Source organism: Pseudomyrmex gracilis, unplaced genomic scaffold (genome assembly GCF_002006095.1).
Source record: "Pseudomyrmex gracilis isolate BER0280 unplaced genomic scaffold, ASM200609v1 scaffold_32, whole genome shotgun sequence".
In the NCBI taxonomy this organism is placed as follows: Eukaryota; Metazoa; Arthropoda; class Insecta; order Hymenoptera; family Formicidae; genus Pseudomyrmex; species Pseudomyrmex gracilis.
In genome coordinates, this window is record NW_018020616.1 from 824,430 (window position 1) to 852,170 (window position 27,741).

The window sequence follows — 27,741 nt, forward strand, 5'->3', positions numbered from 1 at the left end:
TCGAAGGACGGAGTCCAGGAAATCATGCTTGTCACCAATGCGCGTATGTCAACACTTGACGCAATTTCCGTGCAATCAGACAGCAAACACACGCGTTCGTTATACGTTGCTGCTCTCCGTCGCAACGCAACCCTTGTAATTCCATATGCAAATTCTATGTGCTGCGAACCCGGGCACGTTTGTGCCAGGAGATCGAATCAATATTGTATCAGGAAGGTCGGTTGCCGCGTCCAGTTTTGAATAACTCACACGGCTTCCAGTCTCTCTCGAAATCATCAGCCGTAACGATTAAGCATATTAAGAGAGAGATATATATATATATATATATATACATATATACGTGTGCGCGTATCGGGGGAAAATTATTTAATAATACATGAACGAAATTTCAATTTATATCGTAATTCAAATTGAAGTATTTCTTTGATAAAATTACACAGCTCTTTTTTATGCATTCACATATCGCACATATCGGATTAAAACAAATCACTAATTGAACAATCCAGAAAATGAATTAAATCGCGCTTTCACAAAGACGTGCCTTTCACTGGAATAATTTTGTGCGCATTTTTTTGCAAATCAATCAATTTCTTTCGACGAACTCGCTTTGTGTGCGAAATTAAACGTACGTAAATGTAATAAATTAATATCGCACGCGGTGTGTATTTTTGTAAAGAAATATTCTTAAATTAGAAAAGAAGATTAAATGACTCTGTCAAAATAGATCGCGCGAAGAGAACCGATATTTGAGATTGAAGCGCTGAAGATAGATACAAGTACAATGGATAATAATAAGTAACGTAGAACCTGCCGCGTTGAAGCATCGCAACGAGGCTTCTGGTTTCCATGATAGGTGTGTATTATCTGTATACGTGTATCCATGATCCAGATTCATCCATCTACGTTAGTCCGAACATGAGCCGCAACGCTATGAATTATGGTATTTGATACTTGTGTGACAAAACGCGATAGGTTAAAGGTCGAATTGGACTGACGTATTCAGATAACGTCGAAATCGGTCGCGATGACGCAACATCGCGATATTGTACATTTCCAAAGTCAAATCAAACGTCACATTGCAAAATTGCGATAAAAAACGGATCCCGCCGTTTCACATGTCCGCGTTTCTTTTTCGAAGGTTGGCGAATGTTTAACTCTCACGTTGTGTCGAACAAATATGTGGCAGAATCTCCGTGACAGATTTTCAATCTTTTCGCCCACATGTGACACACACCTCGGGAAAGATCCTGGATTAAGAGAGTGTAGATTGCGGCGTCGCGCGCCAGTCTGACGCGGAGCTGAACCGCAAACGAACAAATATTCGCGCTATGACGAGCTTTATTGCACCGTGAGAGCAACGGGTTTTATTGCGCGTGAGGTTTTTGCCGGTGCACTTTGCGAAGGTGCGGGGGGAAAGGTTGATAAACAGCTATTGCCCGCGACTTGTTAGACTTCTTTTTTTTTATTTTTTTTTTTTTACATCTATTTCAACTGTCTCGCGCAGACAACGGTGCTCAGAATGTATTACATACATATATCAGCGAGCATCGCGCGTCTTTAATTTATTCGATCGTGGTTACTTTTTTTTAATCGTCTGTCATTTCTTATAGACTTTTTTTTTCTAGATCTTATCAAGGTGTAACTTCTCGAAATTTATGCCGCGCCGAGTTCGTCAGAGAGAGAATCAAATAATAGAAACGTGTGACATACACCGCCTCACGTGCACGTATAACGTTGTTTGAAAAGTTTGTTGTTGAAAATTGCGTTTCTTCCGCGAGGCCAATAACGCGATAACAGAATCCAATTAGCCTGCTGTTTTCTGGCGTACTTACTTAGCGTCTTAGAAAACTCGTCGTTGTTAAAAGTCGGTGGTTTCATGAGGCGTGCTTCTCAAACTTGTTTCGTAAACGAGATTCTTTTCGCGAGATTCCTCGTTTTAATTTTACTCGCGGGAGATATATATATACACAACGCGATTTCATTAAACTTCAGCACAGTTTCTGATATTCCAGGCAACATTTACACGCACATACACGCGTATACATTTTTTATACGTGTTTGTATATAATTTACATATTTTTGTAAGAACATGTAAAGTTGCGGTAAACAAGATCTAACATCTGTAACTTAAGCTCAATAATTAATGTAAAAAAAAGACCAATTAAAGAACGAACTAAACTTTTATCAAGTAAGATATACGACCAAAGAGTTTAAATATAAATATCGAATTATAGTTCCGGTAACTCGTACTACGCTTGGCAAAGCAGTTTTCTCGCATTTTTCTCATATGTATCGAAATGCAGAGAAAGAAAGAGAGAGAGAGAGAGAGAGCCTCAATCAATAGCATGATGAACGATCCAATGGTTATTGGCACAGTACTGATGGCGTATAGAAGCTTGGCCGAACTCTATGAATTATTCAATGTTAGCCAAGTGCACCTCGGGTATATTTACCCTTAAACCAAGTCCGAGCCATCCGAAACATTTCACCTGATCTTGTCTTCTGGTGGCGCCGCGCCCGATGCCAAACGACCACAGCTCGCGTCCTATTGACCCTGAGTAAGTCAGTCGCACGCGACTGACTTGACGCCAACTCTGCCCGATAGTATCCCACGAAGCAAACAAGAAACTCGCTCTCTCTAACGGATGTATTGCGAAAGTTTTCCCTTTGGGGGGGAAGAAATGCATGCTGCAATAACGCGCGAAATTATCTAATAACTCACTGGCTGTTTGGCAAGTATTGCCGGCAGCGTTGTAAATTGCTGGAACACTTGCTGCTCCAGCAGCGCAAACCGATGAGAATCTCTCTTGTGTGCTCGCTACAATATTAAAAGATCTAGATATTGAGTCTCTGAGAAGAGAGGTTCAGAAAAAAAAACTTCTCAGAAAAGAAAAACTACACAAAATAATTTGTCATCAGTTTGTGTATCAACCAAAGAATTTGAAATATTTAATTTTGTGTGTAGAAATTATTATATAACATTACGTTCATTCTTTGAACGGAAAACAAAGTTCTTCTTCTATCGCATGAACAGCGAGAAAAACTTGTTGGGACTGTCTCGAGTTGAACTGAATTTTCACCAATAAAACGTGTTGTTCTGACAAAACAAAAATCATCTTCGATAAGCTCAGCATATAACGTTCTTGCTGTCTATATAAGCACTTAATCTTCTTACTGGTCCAGCGAGATAATTTTCCGTGTGGTTACCGTTATCACGTCATGAGAAATTTAATTGCATTTTCTCGAAGCCTCGGTAATACAACGTTGTCTTCTGACGTGTAATTGCTTGCTGTTATTCGCACTGTTTTGAACTACCGGCACGATACGGTTTATCAAACTGCGCGACGGTCTGTTACTACTCTTCATAGTTAATAGTGACCCAGTTTGCTTTACAACCAACCATTTTCACGCGTGGTTTCCGCAAGTGAACGTTACGCAATTTTCGAGAGCAATAAATATTTTTACCACGTGTTATTTTTTATCACATTGCAAAGCTGTTTTACAGAATTTATTTAGAAAAATTATTTCACATTTTTCTGTGCTAACACAGAAGTTAATAATAACAAATCGGTTTTTATTAATTTATTGCAAAAGCAGAGAAGATAATCAAGACGAACACGAGATGGCTGATGAGCAAAACTATTTTCCATTAGCTGTGTATCGAGTATCGAGTGTGTAGAGAAGGACGATTGCTTTTATTTGCAAACATTTACGCTGCGAATTGCGTCTCTCTTTCCCTCTCTCTCTCTCTCAGCGAGCAAGTTTAATTAGATCGAGTCGTTCGTTACGCGCCGATATCGAGTTCTCTCGATGATACTGGGTAAAGAAAAAATGTCGATGGTAGTCGCGGCCCCCGATTCGCGTGTGTAATCTGCTTCGTCAATTATCGTCGATAAATTGTGTTCGGAGCGCATTATCGGTGCATGACCGTCTGCGCGAATAAATATGGAAACGCGCAATATGCATCGCCGGACACGAAGCGTCAGAAACCGTACTGATTTATTCGCCAAAATGTGTGTCGCGTGATATCCATTTTATAAATACGAATAAACTTTTATTGATTTTTATATATTATATAATTTCGTAAATCTCTCTCTCTCTTGAAAGACATCAAATGTATCTTCTATATTTTAAACTTATATACTTTTTAGTTTTCTCTCTCTGTCTCTTCGCACACAAATATTTACTCACAATATTTAATAAATTGCAGTAATTAGTAAATAAAACTCATAATAATTCTACATTTTTAGTCTTTACGTATACAGACTCGGTAACCAACATCACATTTATTTATTCAAATTTCGTAACGTGTTTGGCATGTCAGCTGTGTACCCGTGAAATTTTAATAATTTCTGTTCCTTCCATATGTTTTAATATCATTAGCAACAGTTTTCATTTCACCGCGTTTACCCGAGTTCGTAATAAAGTCTCTACATTTACAGTATCTCTGTAGATAATTATTAATTATGCAAGAAAACGGCTGCACTCTCAACGTAACAGTTGCCGATCTAGAATTTCATATTAATTAATACAGGTAACATATGCGCGCGCGTTCGCGAGAGAGAAAGAGCGAGAGAGAGAGAGAGTGGATGTGCCCTCTCATGCGCGTTATTATTAATTTTGTGTGGGCCGAATCGCGCTCGTCGCAAACTGTTCCCGCATTATAACTTCGCTCAATGCGAAATTTATGAGAGAAACGCGCACGCTATTTCGTAATGTACTTAAATTATTATAGAGTGCGCCGCGTGGTAATTATAAAAAAAAAAAAATTAATTTAATAAATTGTGCAATAAAATAAATATGCGCGGAGAGTCAATAGCGCAAAGCCACTGACAAAAAGATACGATAAAACTAAACAATAAGTAGTTCGGATAAAAAAAACATTATAAAGAAAAAAACATTTTTTTCTCTTACTTGCATTTTCCCTCTGGTCGTTTGTTTCGTTCCTTATTGCCGATGTGTCAAGAGGGTCGGTGTTATAAATTCGAAGGAGCTTAATTCCGCGTAATTACCAAAGTTTCTAGGGTGGCTCCACAGACGGAGAAAGAGAAAGAGAGAGAGAGAGAGAGAGTAGATGCGGGGCGATAGATGGGAGAAAAGGAGCAGAAAAAAAAAGGAGAAAAGAACGATGACAAAGAGGTCCTCCGAAACTTTTTAAGACCGAGCTCTTTAAAACGCTCCGACATTTTTCGGTCGATCGTTATTTACTTTGCCGCGAAACCGGCAGACTGGCGCGCGGAGAGAGGACCGCCGTCGCGAAATCGACGACATTTTGATTTATGGAGTGAAGATGGAAATCCCCACGGCGGGACACCAAGACCGTCGGGTCGCGTCCCGCGAGACTCCGGGACGCCTTTATTCTGCCGTAGCGGCGCCAATTTTTTCGATCTGCATCTCTCGATCATCATCGCGCGCATCGCGACGCTTTCGCTCGGAAGAGAGCACTCGCGAGAGTGCTTTCTCATGAGATTTATGACGTTCCCCGATGCCACAGAAAAATGGAGAACAGAAAATGCGTCGAGCACGAGGGGGATCGATCATTTTCGTGAGGGGTTTTTTCGATACCCACTTGCCAGTATACGTGCTACCCCTTGTATATTTATGAAATAAAACATAATCTTTTTCTCGTCATAATTTCGAATCAAGAGAGGCGCGGTAGTATCTTGAGAAGAGTCCACGCAAAAAAGTCACGCGCGCACGGGATCCAACATATTTAACTTTTTCTCGGCAATCTGAGACTTTAAAGTTCGGTGCAGATTTTTGCATTCTCTCTCGGATGTATAAAGATTTAAAAAGATTTAAAAAAATAATTTTCTTAAACTTAAAAAAAACGCACACAGTACGCGTGTACCTGCCTGTTTTCTTATCTTTTTTTTATACACACACAATATTAAAATAAAATAAAAATTTAATATATCAGAGATACTCCATTGATTTAATTCACACACTCTGTTATTGTTCGGAGGAAATTGCAATTTGATTATTTGTAACTTAATTGTAACTGCTCGGTGATTATTTTTCATTTTTTTGTTGTTGTTGTTGTTGCAAAACGCTCGTTCCTTGTTGTGATTTTTATTCCAGCGTAAGTCAAGTCTGTAAGTCCCGCAGTTGACGTGTGATCGAAGCTCCTCGGGGCAAGGACTCTCCGGTGGTGTTGGCGAAGCGAGGGATTGACGCGCTATTTCAGGAAGCCATAGCGATTACGCTTCGGTCGCCAATGAGAGCTTATCTTGGTGGCTGTTTCTAAAGAAGAAACTTGTATATATGCGCGCCCCGTTAGTGGTCGACAGCACTTTTACCCCCTTGACCCATCCCCGGTGGCTAAACTTACGCCAGGCGCTATAAGTTATTACGTCGTGAAAATAAGGGGAAAATTGGAGAGTGGTTTAGCCGTGAAAACGGTGTCAATTACCACCGGTGTCGGTGATACCGGTTCAGGATGGGTGAAACGAGAATATCTATCTCTCTCGGCTTGCATCTCTCGCGCAAAGGAAGTGGTTTTACACTAGCACAAAGAACAAATGTGTCGAGGAACGATGCTAAGAGAATATTCCTCGACGGTAGTTTTCTAACGATGTTACCGGATAAGATTGTAATTATGCTGGGGGTGAGGTTGACAACGATGAGAGAAGAAATTAATTTATTGCGTGGATGCGAAAGCGACGGAATGCAATCTGATAGAACATAACGAGAGGGTAATTTGTTATCGGTCGGAGGACAATTTGTTATGCCACTTTTCACCGTGAGGTAAATGATAGCCGTCACGGTAACGGAGTTTAAGAGATGAAAGTGAATAGACGTCGAGAAGTTTGTACTCATTAACCCGGTGTCAGAAAATTATCCATGTTGTAATCTCGCGTGTCTTAAATTACTTTTGTCATTGAATATTTAAAATATTGTTATCAAAACTACTATATTACTTTGTGTATAATATAAAATTTAAAATAGCACAGCAGAGTATCAAAACAGATGCGAACCAAAACACACGTTGTACGTGTGTTGTTTTATTGAATATAAAAACTTTATTGAATATAAAAGTCCGTACGTATTGCGATCTAGTGAAATGAAGTGAATTCTGTTGTGTGTCTCTGGTATTTTACTATTTTTTCGGGAAGCAATAAAGTTATATTATTTATACTTGCATAATAAGTTTACTGTTGTTAATTTTTTAATTAATATTTCAATTATTATTGTTGTACTGAAGAGAAGATTCAAAAAGAGAATCAAAATTTTTGCTTGAAACAGATTTTATATTCAATAAAAAAAACACACGCGCGCGTGTCTTGGCTCGCGTCTGATACTTTGTTTCATCTTTACTTTCTTACGAGCTTATCTAGTTAAAATTGTTAAAATTTAGTATTTAAGCAAAATATAAATATTTATTTCTAGTATATTATAATTTTATTCATTCTCTTGTTGTTAATTTAAAATGTTTTTTAATGCGATCCATATATATATAAATATAATCAACACGACAATCAACAACATACAAGAGACTGCGTCAAACCGCAGTTATTTCGACACCCGCAAAACCATACCGGAGCGTGTTTACGCGGACTAATAAATTTGACGAACTTTCGAAACTCCCTTCGAACTTTATGATAGATATAAGCGTCACTTACCGGTGGGTGTACATGGAGTTCTTGCAGCCTCTACTAGGTCTTCGCGACTTCCGGGCGGCGCCTCCAGCATTGTCGCGCTGCCGGAGAATTTCTTCACGCAGAGCAGGCTCAACGCTAAAAACAATATTAAAAAATATCATAATTTTGAATTTTAAATCAAATAAATGTTACATATAAATTTTGCGAAAAAAGAAAAATATATACAGAATGTATTCTTAAACAATTCAAATTAAAAGAAAGGAAATTACAAATAAATTAACAGAAAAGAATTTTTAATTAAACGTCTACGTTCGTATCACGGTGCTGTAATTAGGACACACAGCAGAGCTTGCTTAGCATTTTCAGACAATCCATGTAATCCGCTTCGCGTTCGATAGCTCTTTCCCGGGGAATTGAAGACGCCATCATACATATTTATAGGCGTTGCGGATTCCTTTGGGAATTCGGCAAGCTTGCTACCGGAGCACTTGTCTCTAAGCAATTCGAGATAAAAAAGATCAAGAGTGTTTGACCTCTCCAGCTAGTGTGCTGCTTGCTCACTTTGTGATTTAATTTCATCGTCGTCAGTTTTGTGTTTTTATCTGCATTGCTACTAAAGAGAACAATGCAGCAAACACATACGATTACGTTTTTTGTAATTAAAAATAATTCAGTCTAAATAACTTTCGAAATATTCTTAATCTTTTTATTCTACTTGTATATCCTCTAAAGCTCAATGTGGTACGTTAAAATTTCACGAAGGAAACATCAAAAAAGCGTAAAGTTTGTCCGAGAGAACAAATATCGTTTTTTTTTTCTAATTTAAAATTTTTGAAGGTTATTCAACGATATGCTGGAAGTTTGCACAAACTTTCAGAGAGAAACGTTTTAACAGTTAAAACAAAAGTTTATAAGAAGCGAGATTTATCAAAACTTAGAAATTGAAGATTCGGTGATCACCGCTCTTTATGTTCCTCATCTGTCATCCGGCTCACACGTGATACGTTTACGTGCATACGATAAAACTCGTTTCCACTTTCTATACATATATATATATATATATATAACTTCATATTCAAGGAAATATCTAAACCGCGCAAAATTTTATTTATTAGAGCTCATTTATCTTAGTCACACATTGCGATTCTTAGCGTGTAATTAATCTCCGTTAAAAAATTGCGATTTATAATCTACCGAAATGCAATTTATAATCTACTAAAGTATAAATGTATAGATATAGATATATAAAGCGTTTTATTCAAAACTCGCCCAAAACAGAAATTAATAGCGCGCGTGTTTTACTTCACGTAGAAGCTCTAACAAAGAAATTGATAAATTATTATGTAACATATAAAAATACGTACAATTTCTCTTTTAAAAAATAAAACAACACGACAATGGTGAAATTCATTTGTTACTTTTTTATCAGATTACGTGTGACGTTTAATACTTTGTCAAAAGTAAGATGTAATAATAATTATTTAGGTAAGAAACATAATGTTTTCTAAATAAAATAATTACAGTAAGTTTTCGACTTGATTTATCGCTTACCCCGCTTCACGTCCCGCCACGTATTCGTGATTTCGCCGATTTTACCCAGTCCGTTTGGTGTCCGTCCATATATTTCTCTCACATCGTTCAAATTTTCAGATTTTCTCGAACCTGCAACAACAACAAAAGAATAAAATCATCATTACATCCGCATTACTATTAAAAGTGATTTAATTCGATTTGTTTAAGACAAATTTTAACCACTTTCTCACTTTATCCTACATTAATCTGTTCGCGGACATAAATTGTGGTAATATCTTCTTTTTTTTTACGAAACGATAAACGGAAATCCTCGACTACCAAGTAGATTACTGCGTAATCCTACTGCGATATTAAAAAATCTGCCGCGACTGTGTATTATCCGCGGTTCCTTTTATCGGTCTATTCATAATTTTTATATCGAAGAGCGTAATCCAGTCTTTTTCTACCTAATGACTAGAATTCTGGTGTTTTATTAGTTCCCATTAGTTATTACGATTATTCTCACTATTAATTATTAATACCACTTAAAGTAAAACTTATTTAGGATAAAGAACTTTTATAGTACTTAAATAAATTAAAAAACTTTTTTTAGTTAAATATCTTTTTGACACATTTGGATACAACAAGAGAATAAGTTTGTGTGATAAATGTGTTCTAAATAAAATTAAAGTAAAATAAAATAAAACTGTAAATCTAATTTGAATATTTTTGAGAAAAGAAAAAGAACGCGATTTTGAACATTTAATTTAATTAACATTTAATTTAATTCATCTTAAAAAAAAAAAAAATAGAAAAGTTTAACGATTTTATTAAAAATCTCATAAAATCGATCTAATAATGTATTATTATCATAAGTATTCTCCACGTGATATTGTTATAAAATTTTCTATCGCTTAATTGCATTCATGTCAAGTTATTTAACATTTTGTGTTATATTCTCTTCGTTTTAATCGCTTCGTTACGTCAGAAGCAATTCACGTGCGAAACTTCGCCGGCGAGCGAGCCGCGTAATAATACATTGGGGAATATGCATGTCATTGTGACGACCATTCTCGGAAAGGGGAGAAATTTTTGCTTGTTTGTTGTTTTTTTTTTTTTTTTTTTGTACATGTCGAAACTTTATTTCGTTTCGCGAAATCTACGGAGATTACATTCGCGCCCGCATAGTATCCAAACGCGGTGCAAGTTGACAACTACGCGTCGCACATGCGACAAATGCATAATGCGGCCAACTTGCATATGTATGAAGTCACGTATATGCAACATATGCACACACGTATTACTGGGATGTAGGTACGCCGTGGACCGCAAGAGGACAAACACGAGCGACTGGCAAATAACAGCGCGCCGCCAAAACGTTAGAATCGTTATGAAACGTAAGAACGTTGTAATGTATGTACACACATACGTATGAGAGATATACAAAATTTTTATATTTCTCTAATAAACAAAATAGTTTACAAATATATTTTTGTCTTTTATATATTATGTTAATAATAATAATATCATTATAACAATTTTATCAAATTATTTGCCCTCATTTTCCATGACCTTTTGCCATCTTTAGGTTGGCAAATTCCCTTGCGAAAAAAAAGACATCGGCTCAAAGACAATAAAATTGTCGACCTATTTTTGCATTATCCGTCACATCTCGAAAACACTTCAGTTATAGAGTTCTTTATTGATCGAGATAAGTGATAATCTGAAAAGGCTATAACTTGAGTGAATAAGCCGCATGTGGGAGAACTTCTCAGCCCCAAGTTAAGAACGGTCTTTTTACGTATTAAGAGCAACGTGCGATCTTTGTTGAGTAACAAAATGATTTTCCCATTTTCTCGTTCGGTAAATAATCCTTTCTCTTTGATTTGATCAAATTGATTGATTCGCAAGAGGAAATGTATTATTTAGTCTTAAATAAATAATGTTTTTAACGTATGATAAAAAAGATCTTTTTACACATTTTTGCGCAAATAAAACACATAAATAAATACACACACACACACACACACACACTTGAATTGATGTTCATAGTTTATTCTAAATTATTGACAATTTGTAACACGGACGCACAGTAATAGACGCTAAAAATAAGCTAATAAAAGATGTTGCGAAATATCTGATAAGAAATTGGCACGAAAGAAATCGATCGCTATTGCGGAGGAAAAGGAAGAAAAATGCTTGACCGAGTTATATATACGTGGGAGAAACTATGCATCCTGTCATGTTACTTCTCTCCTGAACATTATTCTAGCGCATCTCTTTTTATTCGGAGAGTATCGAGTCGATGCATTTATCTCTACTTCTCGCGAAACACGCACACGACTGACAGACGCGGTACGAGAAAAAAGACAATCGAGATTATTAACGAGAGTTAAAGCAACAAAACGGTCACAACCGGCCGTTTCCTACGCTTTTCTTTGGTCTTTTTCTAAATGTTCGCTCGGGTCTTTAAGGAACAAAGCAACGGGACATTTGCCCGGCAGACAATGGCAAATTTTCTAAACGCGACAGTTCCAAATTAACATCTGCCGTCGACGTGAGGAAAATGAATGAAAAACATAACAGACGTGCTAAAGAAACCCTATTTTTTGTTTCTTGCAAAGAGAGAAAGAAAATAAAAAAAATAAAAAATAGACTGCCTGTCATTCTTTTAAATGTATAAAACAAAACAAAAAAATTTACAACTGCGAGACAAATAATTATGAAGATAATTAGTCACACGCTGTTTGAGTTTTTTTTTTTTTTTTTAGTATCGTAAGTAATAAAAAGTAACGTGCGGCATAAGTAATAAAAAGTAACTGTTGACACAAAAAAAGCATTGTTAAGTAAACGAGATTAGTTGTAATTAAACTAAATAACTAAGAGAGGAGGAAGAATTTTCTTGGGAATGAAAATGATATAATTTACAAGCGACACGAGTGCAAATGAGAAAGAATAAAGGTGCTTACTTCGTTATTATTTACCTCTTTTAAACGTCGCAATTTCAACGAATGAAAAGATGCTTGAGGATGAAATTTTTTTTCCGTAATACTCTCCACACTGAATAAGAAAGGTAATGAACCGTTTGACAAGTGTCGTAGCCCTCGAGGAACGTCTAAAGTACTACTCGAAGGTAATTTCACAAAGGAAGAACGCCCTTGACGCTGCTCGGTGTACGTAGTGCATCTTGAAGAGTAATTAATCATAGACCCTTGAGTTCGCCTATCGAAAAGACGACTAACGGAATTCTCTACGGTAAAGAAAATTAAAATGCAGTTCGGCATTTGAAATGTAAGAAAAACAAAACCAGCAAACTCAGATGACTACGAAAAATCATTAAATAATAAATCGATAAATAGACGTCCGTTCATTATTTGCGCGTATGCTCCGTTCTTTTTTTTTTTTTTATTTGTACTACGTTTGAATATTTCGCAAGTTCTTTGCTACCGTTATACTTATAAAAGAAATTTAATTTTCGGGATTGGACAGAACGCGATCCCACAAATGAATCATACAGCGAAATTACCATAGTCGCGACGAGAGCAAACTTGACGGAAAGTTTCGAGTGGAAGCAATAACCGACCATCCTGCAAAGACGGGCGTCGTCGTGGCGCCTCCGCAAATGTATTCATTCGGAGTTCAGAGAGCGGCGCGAGATGTTTTCCTTTTTAAAGGTTCACTTAATTAATAGCAAAAAGAGGGGACGCAAGGAGCCGCAAATAAGCCGAGTTGTCATAAACTTCGATGGATCTTACGCCGAGAAAATGAAATATTCGATAAAACAATTTCTGAACGTGTCAAGTAAAAACTCACAGCTCAGTTAATTTCCGGAATTTGTATATTTTGGCAATAAAAAAAAAACAACAACAACAAATAATTGTTTCTTTTATAGAAAAAGCAAAGAATAATGTAAAGATTTTTTTATTGATTATTATTACTGTCTCTCTCTCTCTCTCTCTCTCTCTCTCTCTGGATTTATTTATAACTTTCAATTTCACATCTGCCAGTCACGTGAATAACCGACAGTAAAAGACGTAACACAGTAGATTTACACGCCAGCCACGTCTGATCTCCCTTAGGCTATCCCGGTAGATCTCTTCAACGATGATCAAGAGCCTTGAGGGTTTCCTCCCGCCAATGTAACTGGGCTTCGATGAAAGAGCTGAATGTACGTCGAGGGGTCGCGCTTAATGGAATGGATGCACCCCCGGGGTCGATCTACGACCGCGTCGCTCGGTTACAGCTCGTGCGTCACTTTTATTTTGTTACCGCACGAGGCAGGAACTTTATATCCGCACACAACGGGAATATTGCGAAGTCATAACTAAAAAGATGACCTTCGTAATAAAATGGCGGTTTCATATGTCATTTCGAGAGAGTTACATTGTATTCTGTCGAGATGCGCGTAGTTATCGAGAAAAGGTACTAGGCATAAAAAATAAAACTAGTTTATATATATATATATATATATATATATATATATATATATATCGGTTTGCGAATTTGGATTTAGAAAAATATATGTTTGTTGTAATGTATAGAGACTTTAGGATCGTTTAAATTTTTTAATGTAACGCTTTTATAATTAGACGCAAAGTTATACTCTCTTTTATCTATTTAAGGAAACTCCTGACACATTCACGTTCTTTCGCAGATATTGACATTGATGTCGTTTAAAATACAAACTCGATTGTGTAGCTTCGCAGCGAGATTCAAAGGCGCTCTCACTCAACATTGACATATCTACACACAAATATCTCGCACAAATGTCGAGGATATCGAAATGCGAAGTATATATTCTGTTCTAAAACAGAATTCGTCTCTTGTTATATTACACAGACGATAATTTCCAATCGACCGGATTTTCTTGTTTCCGTAGTGCTCTGTAACAAGCTATCACCGAATATCTGATCAATAAAAAGATAATAACGAAAAGTAACGTTACTCGCGTAGTGCGATGATTAGTAAAAAAAAAAATAAGACGCGAGATTTACATTTTCAGCGTAAAAAAAAATCTCAAGGTGTTAGTAGAAATTTAAACTTCAGATTCGCAGCCTCTGAAGTCGCAAGATTGTCGGGGTCAGTCTAGTGGCCAGCGTAAAGAAAAAGAATTTGTTTGACTGAAATCCTAATAAGTCTGCTCATTAAGTGTGTGCATTCGGTTGAATAAAAGATGAGATTTGAGCTTTTCTGTAAAGAATAAAATGGTGCTTTGAAAACATAAAAGACAAACCGCACGCTTTTAAAAATATTGGAAACACGCTGATATTGTGTGTTGTATATAAATGTATGAGAAACTTGTAGCGGGATTTAAGAAGTACGATATTGCACACAGGTCGCACGCGATGAATTGAGCACAGAATTCTTACGATCTCGCGTCTCTTGTGAGAGGGATGTATCTGAGCGGATCAGAGAAAGGATCTTTTTAGCGGCAGAGATGGCTGCATTTTTAACGTAACATTTGTCTTCGCATAAGCTGTTCAGAATTCGATGCACGCACTGAAAACGCGCACAACTGCATGCGCGCGCGCGAAAAGAGAGAGAGAGAGAGAGAGAGAGAGAGAGAGAGAGAAAGATAGATGGATTTGAACAAATACAGGCCATCGGCGGTGGTAACTCTGATATATCGGCGGATTAGAAATCCGGCGGCGCCATTGGAACCGGATTTTCCTTCCCTCCGACAGAATCTCTTCTTTCCGTGATAAGGAAACGTAACACCGTCGTAAAGCTCGTGCCAATTTGAGAGACAGGCCGCCGCAATGACAAACTTCTACTATCCGGAAGTCGATCGCTCATCATTGCTGAGAACTTTTTTTTACGATACTCTTACCCTACTTTGTAGACGCATTAGTGCCGCGATACATGTAGAAACTGGAACAATAATTTCAAGATAAAACTTTATGGAAATAATTTCAGATTGGATATTTCAAAAGTGAAAGAGAGAAATGGTCCATCCAATATGGTCCAGATTATTTCCTAGTATCTATACTAATTATACAAATATAAAAAAGATAACGAGACAAATAAAGTAATTAAAGAAAATATTAATGCTAGGGCAACTTATAGTATAGAAATTTATTTATCAATGATGATGAAACTGTTTTGTGCACGCGATAAGTTATTTAATCTGACATATATATATTCTCACACGTTCTAAAGCAGATATTTAACATTTTCAACAAGAACGGGTATGTGAGATTTGCAGCGTCTTTTGTCCGTGTGATAAACGGATCGATGCTGAATTCTCACGATGTTAGGTTCACAATAATGGAGTGCGCGCATTGTGACGAGCACAATGACGACCTCGTCTGAACCTCTCGAAAACGAGTGTCTTTGACAGTTCGATGGAATTCCCGAACAAATGGCGAGCAAGAAGAGCATATCTATATAACGGTCATATCTAATTCGATTTAAATACCTGTTTATGTACAAAGTGACTATATTTAGCACAAATGCAGGTCCATATTCTTCTATCAAAATAATCCGAGGTGAAGTTATTTATGTTAAAACACCATAAAATAAATTATAATTATAAAAAACATTACGATTTTTAAACATCAAAAGTGACTATAACTCGGAACCGACTTATTTCCGGACTTATGTTAATATAACTTTTTTTCCTTCTTTTTGGATTTCCAATCACTTCCCAAAGTATTGGCAGCGATTTTCCGGACAAACCCTTTATATATAATTTATTTTATATTTATATAATATTATATTTTATATTGTATTATAGTATTATACATATACTGCGGTAAGGTCACTGACCTTAAGTGACTACGCTGAGATCACTGACCTCGGCCGCGCGGCCTTGGCGGGGTCACTGAACTCGGCCGCGCGGCCTTGGCGAGGTCACTGACCGCGGCCGCGCGGCCTTGGTGGGGGGGGGGTCACTGACCGCGGTCACGCGACTTTGGCGGGGTCACTGACCTCGGCCGCGTGACCGCGTCTCTGACTTTGGTTACGTGATTACGGTATATATATATATATGTGTGTGTGTGTGTGTGTGTGTGTGTGTGTGTATATCAAGTGCTAGCACAACGCGTGCCTGCGTTGTGCTAGTACTTGATAAAAATAATTTATAAAAACTGCGCACTATAAATACAATATACGTAACTATCAAAAGAATGTCAGAAAAATATGTTAACTTCGCTCAAATTTCAAAACCTACGTTTTTATCCTCACAGCTGAACGCTTCAGAGAGAATTTTCGTTTCGCGAAAATGTATCTTCCGCCACAGCGGTGGCGCGGCAGCAAAAATCATCACAGATGAATGCGAATTCTATCCGATGCGTTACAATTGCAGGTGTTTGTAAACGTCAGAATGGCAGCCCTGTCGGAAGTTTTCCGTCAGGCAAACTTTTCGCTCGGAAGGATACTCGAAGAAAGTTTTCGTGTACCGACGGAAAATACATCAGTCGGAATAGTTACAGAATTTATAAAGTCTCGACAATGTGACTTGATGCTATCCTCGTAAAGAGGACTTCTTCCGCGTTCTCTCCGGACTTTCGCGTCGTTTCTTCCACCTGCATAACGACGAAGCTGGAAAAATCCGTCCGCAATTGACGGAAGATCGATCGCAACAGGGAGAGCTGAGAATTACTCCTGGGAAATTACAGAAATTACTGATGGCAAAAATTGAATTCGACTCAGTCTACTGACGAACAGTGGATTTATGTAAAAAGTCGGCTAACGTAATATTCTTTCGAGATGTTTTCGACGTAATAAACCGAATCGATCGAAAGTTTTTTGAGTTGGTATTAAATTCACGTTAAATACGTGAAAGCATACAAGTGTTACGCAAACACTGAACAAATATTAGTAAAAGAGAAAAACGGGAAAAATAAATATATATAGAATTATATTAATTATTATGTAGTCGCGCATCGCGTCAGATGTTATCACTTTTCCGATATCTGCGGTCACCTGTACAGTTTTTAATTCTGTTTCATCACTGTTCCTTACTGCTTACGTAAATTTGAATTATTCTCACGATGAACCGCGTGACCCTTTATGCCGTCCGCTGTTTCGGTAGCGAAAAGAAAGTTGATGGTAAAATACAAGATATATCAAATAGAAAATTGTTCGAACATTTACGCTTTTTAATTTTCTGTTTTGAAATTTACGAGATATTTTTCATCAATATTTGCACATTCGTGTATTCGGGAGACAGTTCTCGAGTATTCTCGGCTCCTAACTTTCAGTCCTTCCATCACGGTCGTTCTCATGGTTCGCAGAAATCTGTTTACTCGAGTCACCACGTTGTGTCTGGCCGCACTCCCTTGGCTTTCCCAAGTTTGCTCGAGCTAAGCTGCCAAATTGGCTGCCATTACTCATGCGTGAACCGCAAAAATAAATAAAGTGTGTACAAGCACCAGCGGAAAAAGAAACAACGAATAGAAACAACAAAGAAACCAAAAAAAGAAAAGAAAAATGAAGTTAGTTAGAAAAAATTGAATCATTGCGATATTATTTATCGTTTCTAAAAAATTTGACATTGTGACAGACACAAGAAGTGTTGCAACAATCATTGCAACAATCGTTGCAATAATCGATTTCAAAATTCATGTAAAAGTAAAATGACGCGCATCCAAGTGTCAGCATCCAAAGTAGAAAAAAATATTCTCTCCGACTCTGTACGAGAAGAAAATATATAGGAACTGTGTCAAACGTCGTATTCGTTTTTGTTGGCAACGTATCTCCGATGTGAGACGCAATTGTTTCTCGTATCGGGATCGATCGCGCTCGCTTAAAGATACAAATCACGCGTTGCACGCCGGAAAAACGCGCGGTGTCATGTCGGGTGCGCATTTGTGACATGCACATTTTCGCTACTACCGCGCTACGTCATTTCGACATGTCGGCGGCTTACGCGTGCTTATAAACCACGATTTCTTCTTTCTTCCTGTTTACGGTCCGCTCTCGTATTTCCCACGCAAACGTCGCTGAAAATACCCTTTTCTTCCACTTTACTTTTTCCATGCAGTTTTTGTTTGAATAATAATGCTGCTTTCCGTGTTCAGTCGCATATCTCTCTGACAAGCTACAGTTCCGCAAACTTTTATTAAGATGCTAAAACAACTTTTACGTTCCGGATCTGCATTACCGTAGATCTGTACGTGTGTATACTTCCTAGTATTATATTCGCGTGATAATATAAGAAAGAGGAAATTTGCATTCTACTAACAATGCGCAATAAACGGAGTAAGCAGAAATGGTTTCGCACTGTGCGAACGGCTTCAGTAGTAAAAATGTTTGACTGTAAGCAGACGTTGCAGAAACTCGGAGCACGGTCTACTTTGATTTTTTCTTTTATTTTTTGTAGGAACTTTATATATAAATATATATATATATTTTTTTTACGAGACGATTCAGCACACACGTGTTTAAATATTTTTTTAATTAAAATTTTTTAATTTTTAAATACACGAAATTCTCATTTCTCTTCAATAATTTATTTTGCACGAAGAATTTCGTGAGAGATCCGAATGTAACTGCCACATAATTAAGTTTTCTATTTATTATGCTCGAAAAAACAAACACGCGAGAAACGAGACCCGTATAGAACATGAATAAAACATCGTCCTGGTTTTCATATTCACGACATCGCTTTTCGTCAATATACGCGTCGTCGTACACATCTCTTTTGCGCTTTCTAACGCGACGTTTCGCAACTGCGGCAAGTATCATGCGACAGAACGTATTTTCGAAGAAACATGAGTTCTCTCATCGAGAACTTGGCGATGTCGCTGGCTGATGAAGTTGTAATAAATTCAATAAGAAACAAGTCTGAGTCTCAGCGAATTCGACGTTTCGTTTGGTTAGTATTTTTGCTGTTTGAGAGATCCGCGAGCGTGAAATTTTATTAAACTTGCGCATCCCTCCCGTTTATATATTATTTCGCGAAATATCCTCTCAAAACTGTCGGTTCTCTCTCTCTCTTCTTCTCTCTTTCTTTCGAACATATGTACAAGCAAAAGAAAATATACTACTTCCGCGGAGAGACTGGTATGAGATAAAGCTGAAATAACAAAGCAACGATTACGAAAAAGAACGGCGAAGTCACTTTGAGTAAAGAATCTAATAATACAAGATCTGAAAATTTTCGGAATTTATGGCTTGTTTTTTGTAGGCAAAGAAGTCTTTGAGCGCATATTGAATACCGCAATACCGATGACACCAAGAGGAGGAGAAACATGAGCAAGTAAACGGAAGAGATAAAGGGAAGAGATAAAGATATAAAAGGGCAAACTTAGTAAGATTTACTGATTTTCTTAACGTAACAATCAAGAGGCAACGGCAATGCCTCGCGCCGTTTGAGCGCAACTTCGTTGACTCTTGTACGTGAAATTCATGCGATTGCGAAGTAAGGAGATTTTCATGGGACAATATCTCAAGAACAACTGAACCGATCAATTTCTTTTTAGTCTCAATCGTTTCAGAACAAAACAAAAAAAAAAAACAATATTCTTGCGTTTTTTATTTGTGCTTCTGATTTGAAGATAGGCGACGATAAAGTTTCAAAGTGAGAAATTCAAGTTTTCAGAAACGTCATTATTATCGTCGTCGAATCACGTGACAGGAAGGAGAAGAAAACCAACACGTGACTCTAAAGTCAAGTTTTTTGCATTAAATATTATTTATCGATAACGGGGACTCTGGAAATCAATTATTATCTGACTTTTGTTCTTGATATTTCTTTGCACTTTTTCGTCAATATGTGTATGTATATTTTTTTAGAATTATATTATTAATTCTAATATCTTTTTTTTAAAGACTAAGTTAGTAATAATAAACTATATAAGTTAGTTAATAATAAAGATATATAACAAATAAAATGACATAAATATATCAATAACATTATTTAACATACATATCTCTCTCTCATCATTCTCTACATTATACATATATAGTAAATATTATTGTTTAAAATTATATTAAGCAAAATCACGTTGAACGTTTAATGAAACACCGTTAAATTTTCCAACCCAATTTCGGATTGCAATATTGCATCCAAAAGGACGAAAATAATTTACGAAGCTGAACGGGTCGATATGACGACATACGGTCCTCCGCATCCATCGTAGGTCACAATGGTTTATGTCCTGTCACGTCATTCGGCGCAGTACTATGTTATTGTGTGTGGGGGTATGTGTCACGCGGAACGTGCTCTTATACGATTGCATGCGTGAATGTGAGCGTTTTGCTGCGTGTGCATCACGATGCGGCTACGAGGACGGCACGAACGAGAACGGACGCGTCGCAGTTGCAGAAAACTAACTGTCGTTTGCTCTCACTCTTTTCCGCAAAACGACATTTTCTTGAAGGTATGTAAAAACAGAAGAATAAAAAAATATCTTCGACAATTTGCGGCAGCATCGAGATATGAATCCGATATGAAATAACGGGCGAGAAAAATTTTCTCTAACGATTTCAATCAACTGACCCGTTTTTCGCATCAGGCATTCGTCAAAATCGTCGTGCGCACGTTTATTCCGCGGGGCATTCGCATTTCGCGTTTAGAAAAACGAGTCTCTTGCAAAAGTCATGGATTAAGCGCGCACCGAGTTTCAATTTAATAGCTCAGCTTCACTTACAGCCACATCGAAGAGTTCGGATACCGTTGAGGATAATATTCCGAGACGTTCTTTTTGTTAGAACTAAAGTATACACCGGAAAATAAAGTAACGAGCAAACTTTCCGCGAGCGCGAATAACTTTTTTATACTCATGATGGATAACTAAATTAATATCACTTCGTTATTTTAACGGGCGGAGAAATATCTCCGCACACACCCGCCCCCCCCAGCTATGAAAAAATAAAGTATAAAATTCCGTCTTGTGCACAAACTGTGTAGCATAATTACGAAATTTACAAGCGATTGCATAAAAGATAGAAAATAATATTTTTAGCGGTAACACGTTTTTTTTCAAAAAGTGATATTTACAGCGACGTTGTAAAACTAACGTCTAACATCGTCAAAACTAAAAATAATCCGATGTTAAAAGTTTAAAACATAATCTACGTGAATCAAAATGATTAATTAACCATTGACAGGATTTTATATACGTATATATGTATGTATATATTTTATATATGAATATATGTGTACATGTTAACAAAAAATCAAAAACAAAACATCAAAAAAGCACAAATAGAAAAAAAAATATATTGGTTAAACGTTTTTTTTTGTTTGCAAATGCCAAATCTGTTCTAAATTAATTGATTGCTACTCGAATTCTTTTTTCCCAGTCAGATCTCTCCAACTGACGCAAAGTTAACGATTTCTCGGTGATTTTGCCGGTACAAAGCGCGAGATTAAAACCGACTGGACTACTCTCCGTTAAAGCTGTATTTTAGGTGCACATGGCCGAGAGGAAGCGTCTACTAATGAAACGCACAATTAACTGTTATCGCCATCGCGCGTCCTAGAAATTCGTTAATCGAATTTTCGTGCGATTACGCGCATTTTCTCGTCCAGTGCGAAACGTACATTAACTCTTCCTGTGAGTAAATTACGCGATTGGCTCTCTCAACTCTGTCAATAGCGATCGATCGCGCGACATTCGATAGGCGCGCGCTGATTAATTAGAATTAAATTGATACAATTTAACTTCACCTTTCTCTTTCTCTCTCTCTCTCTCTCTTTCTATACGAAACTGCTACAGTTGTATAGCTGAATAGTTGTAGCAATTACATACACAGTAAATTGCAATTGCAATGTGTAACGTAATCAACTAATATGATAAAATAGATTATAAGTAACATCGAGTTCAAAACTAAGAACTGCAAAAAAATTTCTCTATATAAAAGTTTTTTAATTTAAACATTGTAACAAACGAGTATATTTTTGACAAATAAAATATGTAGAAATAATATAACTAAGAATAGCACAGTAAAATTAGATTTCATGTGATAATTAATAGAAATAACGCAAAAAGCATATTCATGAATTTTTTATTTCACAAAGCTCTGTAAATTGTAACAAAAAGACAAAGGCGTGATATCAAAAATTGATTTGATGTTTGAGTCAAGATAGAGATAATAAAAATTACATTAAAAAGTGTTTAACGATTTATTTACTAGATTTATTTACTAGATGTATTCAATTTCAAAATTAGTAAAGCTCTTATAGCTCTTATAGCGGAAAGTTGCGTGAAAAGGAGTCGACAGAAAGATACTTGTTCGCGTAAGAAATGAGTCGAATAGAATAGAAGACGCGTCTATTCACGCCCGACTCGGGCCGATCTGCAAATGGAATGTGAATGCAAGTCGTGTTGAATGGTAAACGGTGTAACGGCGCGAAGATGAGTAGTTGATACGAAGCCCTCGATTTACTTTCACACGACGAGCAATTTGACGGAGTGCGTTATGAAGTACCTCAAGTTCAGAGAAAAGCACCCTTCCTCGAGCAATTTTGATAATAGCGTCCTCACGCGACATCGGTGATATTATCGTCGATCTCAGTCTCTATTCTTGTAGATAATATCAAAAAGTATTCCAGAGCAGTTTAGCAAACGCGTCTCTGCGATTTAAAATGCCAATTGTTCGATTTCCAAGACATCGATATTTCTTTCTGTTATTAGGTTTTTAATATTAATATTATACTGTTATAAAAAAAACATATACATATATACATATATTGTTTATGTTTCAAAAGAAATCTGAGTTTGAACGTAACAAAACCTTAGTTTGGACATGCGCGTAAAGATTCGATAAATGAATAGGCGCTGTTGATCAATTCAAAATCAGATACACTGTCAGCACAATCTCAGAGCAATTTGCGTTTCCAACTCTCTCGCGCACCGGTTTAGCACGTACTCCAGGCACATATTGATCACGGTCATTTAACAATAGACGAATCGGTTTGCAGTAGCTGTTCCATTTATGCCAATTTCCTTCGAAGTAGCGCTGCTTCGTTACTGCTCCCGAACGAGTTGTGTTCCGGCAATCTTATTAGTCGAACCTTTAGTACGAACGCGCGCCGACTGGGAACGTTTTGATAATTCCACGCGGCTTTCAAACGCGCATATCTCGTCTTTGCACTCTCATCCGGGCATTTACTCTTACAATCGTTGCGTGCCGCTCTCGATATCGGTTTTTAGAACTAAAAGAATTAACACCTTTATTGCCTGGTCGAATTTTTCCCGAGAGCTGAATATTAATTTGAAATGACATTGTTGCGCTCGCGAGATAGTGGATTTAAAAATCATAAATAATATATAACTGTATAAAGAAGAACATTTTTATACGCAGACACTTTCTTTTTATAGCCAACTTTATAGTCTCGCAAACAAAAATATGAATAAGAAATGGATAAGAAACTTATATATTTCAGGCAACACGTAAAAAATTACGCAATTTCGAGATACACAAATGGAGGAAAAAACAAAATATTTCTTTTTTTTTTTTTTTTTTTTTTTCTAACACGGAGAACTCTTACGAGTATTCAGGACTCATGCGACCCATTTTTCTTCGACGACGTCACAGTCGAATTTTTTTACAGCAACGGTATACTATCCCGGTGCTGTTTGTGACCGCTTAAATACGTGACTTCGTGCCGCGAATAACTTATCTCGTGAAAACAGGAGAGCAAAATGTTGTTAGACAAGAACAGAAAGCGCAGAATGTCGCAGCATTATATATTCAGAGAATTTAATTTCGATTCTTTAATAGCCGCTGCACAGAGAACGCGGAAATCGCTGATCGCGCGCGGCGAAAGTTAACTAGAGAACAACGCGATAGGCGAAGATCACCTAAGCGTCTCTTTCTTTTCCGAGATAGTACGTATTTATTATTTTCAGAGAAAAGAGAATATTTCGTTTTTTTTTTTTTTTTGGTTTTGCATGTTTCTGTTACGCGAATCACAGAATTTTTTATCGGGAAAAAACTCCGCCTAACCACTCATATAAAGCGAGCAGATTCAGCAGCTGCGATTCAGATTACGTGTGTGCGTGTCAACTCCGCACAATGATTCCAAGCGGCGTGGCGTGCAGTACCTACCCGTCGACGCGCGAGATCCACACTTGTGGCAGTCCAAACAGTTAAACCGCCGCCAGTACGGGTAGCTCCATTGATTTGGCGGTTCCGACGTGACATAACGCGGTTTTGCAGATCCCGACGCGGTGTTTCCGAAGTGTGAAGCACACACAGAAACGCATCCCGTGACCAAACTTTCAGGCCGAGCAATAACTAGAGCGAGAATCGAACGAACGTTTCTCGTTTTGCGAACGCAAAAGCGAGATATCAATTTTTTTTTTTTTTTTTTTTTTTTATACACTTCGCGCTTGTTTAAATTTTTAAATTTGCCGTAAAAATTAAAAACTATTTATTCGTTGTCTGAATTATTTAGTCGTCGTTATCGTTGAAAATTGTGTGCGTCCGCCGCGGCAGGTTCATAGAGCTTCAAAATTACGAGTAAACGTCAGGGAATATGCCGGACAGTAACGCGATCTCGGCCCTTGGTCTCACACACGGAATGTAAAATAAAATATTCACTCCGTGTGTTAGCAACGGGCAACAACTCTATAGGAAACTGGGTTAAGTGGTATTGCGATTTTATGTCGCGCGCGCTTTCGTGCTTTTGAATGTCAAACTGTCGCGCTACGACCGTCACGAACGTATCTACAATTATTACACTTCGAATAAAAATATCGATTTCTCTCTGTCGACTTGAATTAAAAATTATAATTAGATCGACAGCTACAATACCCCGCGTGCGCTTTACGAGAACACATAAAGTTTGCTCTCTTTCTCTCTCTCTCTCTTTCTCTCTTTCTCTCTCTCTTTTGCTAAAAGTTATTACGAACAACCGCTCTTTCAGCGCGTCGACGGAGAGCCAGCGTTTTACGATGCCGCAACTACTCGGTAAAACTCGGTGGCCCTGTAACTTCCCTCACACGCTCGTTGAATAAAAAGGAAGACAGCCCTAGGGAGACGACCCCGACTCAAGAGAAATTATGCGAAGTACCTGGGGTTTAGCCACTAATAAGCTCGCTAAATTCACACATCAGTCTGTCAAATGGATCTGCGCAAGTTATCAAAGCAAGAGGAGTTTTTGCAATTAATAGTATTTAAGTTTTTTTAGAGACGAAATCAAATACTATTTACGAAAAAATAAAGTTTCATATGAATCCCTCAATTTCTCTCATCATCAGGCACCGTAATGAAAAGCACTATATATTAGAGAGAAACACACACACACACACACACACACTACTTGCTGCTAGTACTGCATTGCGTTTACCACTGTCGTATGAAAAGCTTCTTGCGGACTCGAATGTTTGTGAGAACTGGTAAACTAAGCTAAGCTAAATTCACAAAAATCTGTTCTCCAAAGCCTGTTCTACATTGATCGCAAGCGCAAACGCAAGGAACAGGTCTTTGTAGAATTGACTAATCGTATTGATCAAATCAGCCAATTGACGAGCGTGATTAGTCAATTCTACGAGATCTATATCTTGCGTTTGCGCTTGCGATCAATGTAGAAACGGGCTTAATACAATCCGGTAGCTCTCTTGTTGTTATCGATCTATGACGTTTCTCATCACACTCGCTTCACATCAGAGTATCGATGACTGCTAACTTTGTTTCTTGTTTACTTTCGTATATAAATTCGACGTCGTTTTGTTAGAAAATTGTATTGTTCGGTGTATGTTTCGCGATCAGCCTAACACAAAAAACGTAAACAAACAAATAAATTAAACAAAAGGATAAATGAAGCAAAAACGTGACCGGGTGCATGTTCAATCTCGAAGGATTAATTTATCTTTCGGTGCACAGTTGGCTGCGCACGTTTTTTCTACTTTTATTGTTTTCATATTTGTAATCCGTCCCGTTTTCGTTTCCCGCAGTAGAAATGCACACACGCACACGCACACGCACACGCGCGCGCGCGCGCGCGCGTGTGTTCCTTATCGATCGACATTTGCACTACGCGCGGTGTCGGTTATCGTGCGGCCTCACGCGTATCAACGTACGCGATCATTGCAATGTGGACGATGCCTCAGTTTTGCACCTTGGCGGATAGTGCCATTGACCAGCAGAACCGACGAGCGTTTAGAAGCGCTTTGTGATCGTTGTGCTCGTCACCGGCACATACTTTCATATGTGCAATAGATCTACAAGAGGAATAGAGCGATATCGTAGACAATAAATAAAAAGCAGTAAATGCTGCTATGTGCTACATTGATGTCAGAGCGAATCTCCGCTATCGTTGCTTGTGTTTCGCAACAACGAACAATAGCCGTGGAAAAGCGAAATGTTTTCATTTCTAATGCGAGAGAACGCTTTAAAGAATAGGTGCCCGACCCGTGAAATATCGGTTGAAATAAAGTTTGCATTATGCGCAATTTCGCATTTATTGTATTGTCAGGCGAATGACAGAGCAAAAGATCGCGGTGCTTCCGGTATCGTAGAAGTAGTCTGATGACATATATACCGGTATGAGAAAACCACACACTAACTATTTTAAAATAAAATTTTGGGTTGTTTGCACACACGCAAATATTTTATATGAAATATATACAAAATTTTATATACACGTTATCTGATATCTTGAGAAGAAGTATGAGAATTTATTCCTCCTTCGAACTTTTTGTTGTTAGATATGCATGGATTTTATCTGTAATTCCGAGAAAATATCACGGTGAATATTATCGGATTATCTCACCTGATTATAATCTGATATTACATCTTCGGTGTGTGCTGCAAGTGATCAAAGTTGTAGAAATTCTTTAAAATATGAAAAAAGTTATAAAAATATTATGAAAATATTTTAATAAAATTTCAGACGAAACCAGATCACGTATTGAATATGCTTTCTTGAGAAAAGAAGGCGCATGTGAAGCATATATGAACAGTATAGCATAACCTGCATCAAGCGCAATTTCGAGCGATGTAAAACATAAACTTTCTTTACGGGAGATCGTAAACGGAATCAAGATCAGGTGATCGTAAAAATACTTGCGTTCCTAAAAACGAGACAGAGACTATAATTGTTATTTTTGTATTATGTTTTAGATGTTATTTTGTACGTTGTTTCGACTGCTAAGTTTACAAGAAAGAGAAAAGTGGAAAAAAAAAACAGAAAAAACGCTTGACACAATAAGGAAACTTCTTTCTTGATAGACAAAAAAATAGCAAAAACTTTAGGTAACTCGGAATTGCAAAGATTGTGAAAATCCAAGGTTAAATTTCCTCGGGAATATAGTAATCAATGGCAAAACGATTCCTGACGTTGCATTTTTTTAATGCAAAACTTTGCCGATCTTTCTAACTTCAGTTCGTCCTCACGTCGAAGAAACGGAAATCCAACTTTCAATAAGCCGGCAAGACCTTATTAGGTGCTTCTATCCTGCTCGCAAGACCCAAGTCAATTTACCGGGAGAGATTTTCGCCATTGCGAAGAAAATGGAAGAAAATAGAAGAGAACAAATAAATGAGAGGAGAAAAATTATGCGTCGAAGAGCGATCAGTAAGTAAAAAGATCGAGAGAATTACTAAAGAACTTTATAGACCACTATGTTTTATTCTACTTTTTTTTTTTATTATTATTGAAATTGACAAAAACAAAACTCGACGTTGCGTCCTGATGACCAATCAACCTGATGAAACTCGTTTATAAAAT

General features: G+C 37.4%; 1 protein-coding gene across 1 annotated transcript in view; it reads right to left on the bottom strand.

Annotated features, from left to right (window-relative positions):
- Nucleotides 1–27,741, bottom strand: part of LOC109852642 — a 94,863-nt gene that overhangs the window by 13,927 nt on the left and 53,195 nt on the right. Inside the window, exons 3-4 of the mRNA XM_020423982.1 lie at nucleotides 9,153–9,263; nucleotides 7,623–7,736 (exon numbers count right to left, since the gene is read on the bottom strand). Of these exons, the coding sequence (XP_020279571.1) occupies nucleotides 7,623–7,692 (70 nt within the window). The 5' untranslated portion in view covers nucleotides 7,693–7,736; nucleotides 9,153–9,263. The remainder of the gene's footprint in view (nucleotides 1–7,622; nucleotides 7,737–9,152; nucleotides 9,264–27,741) is intronic.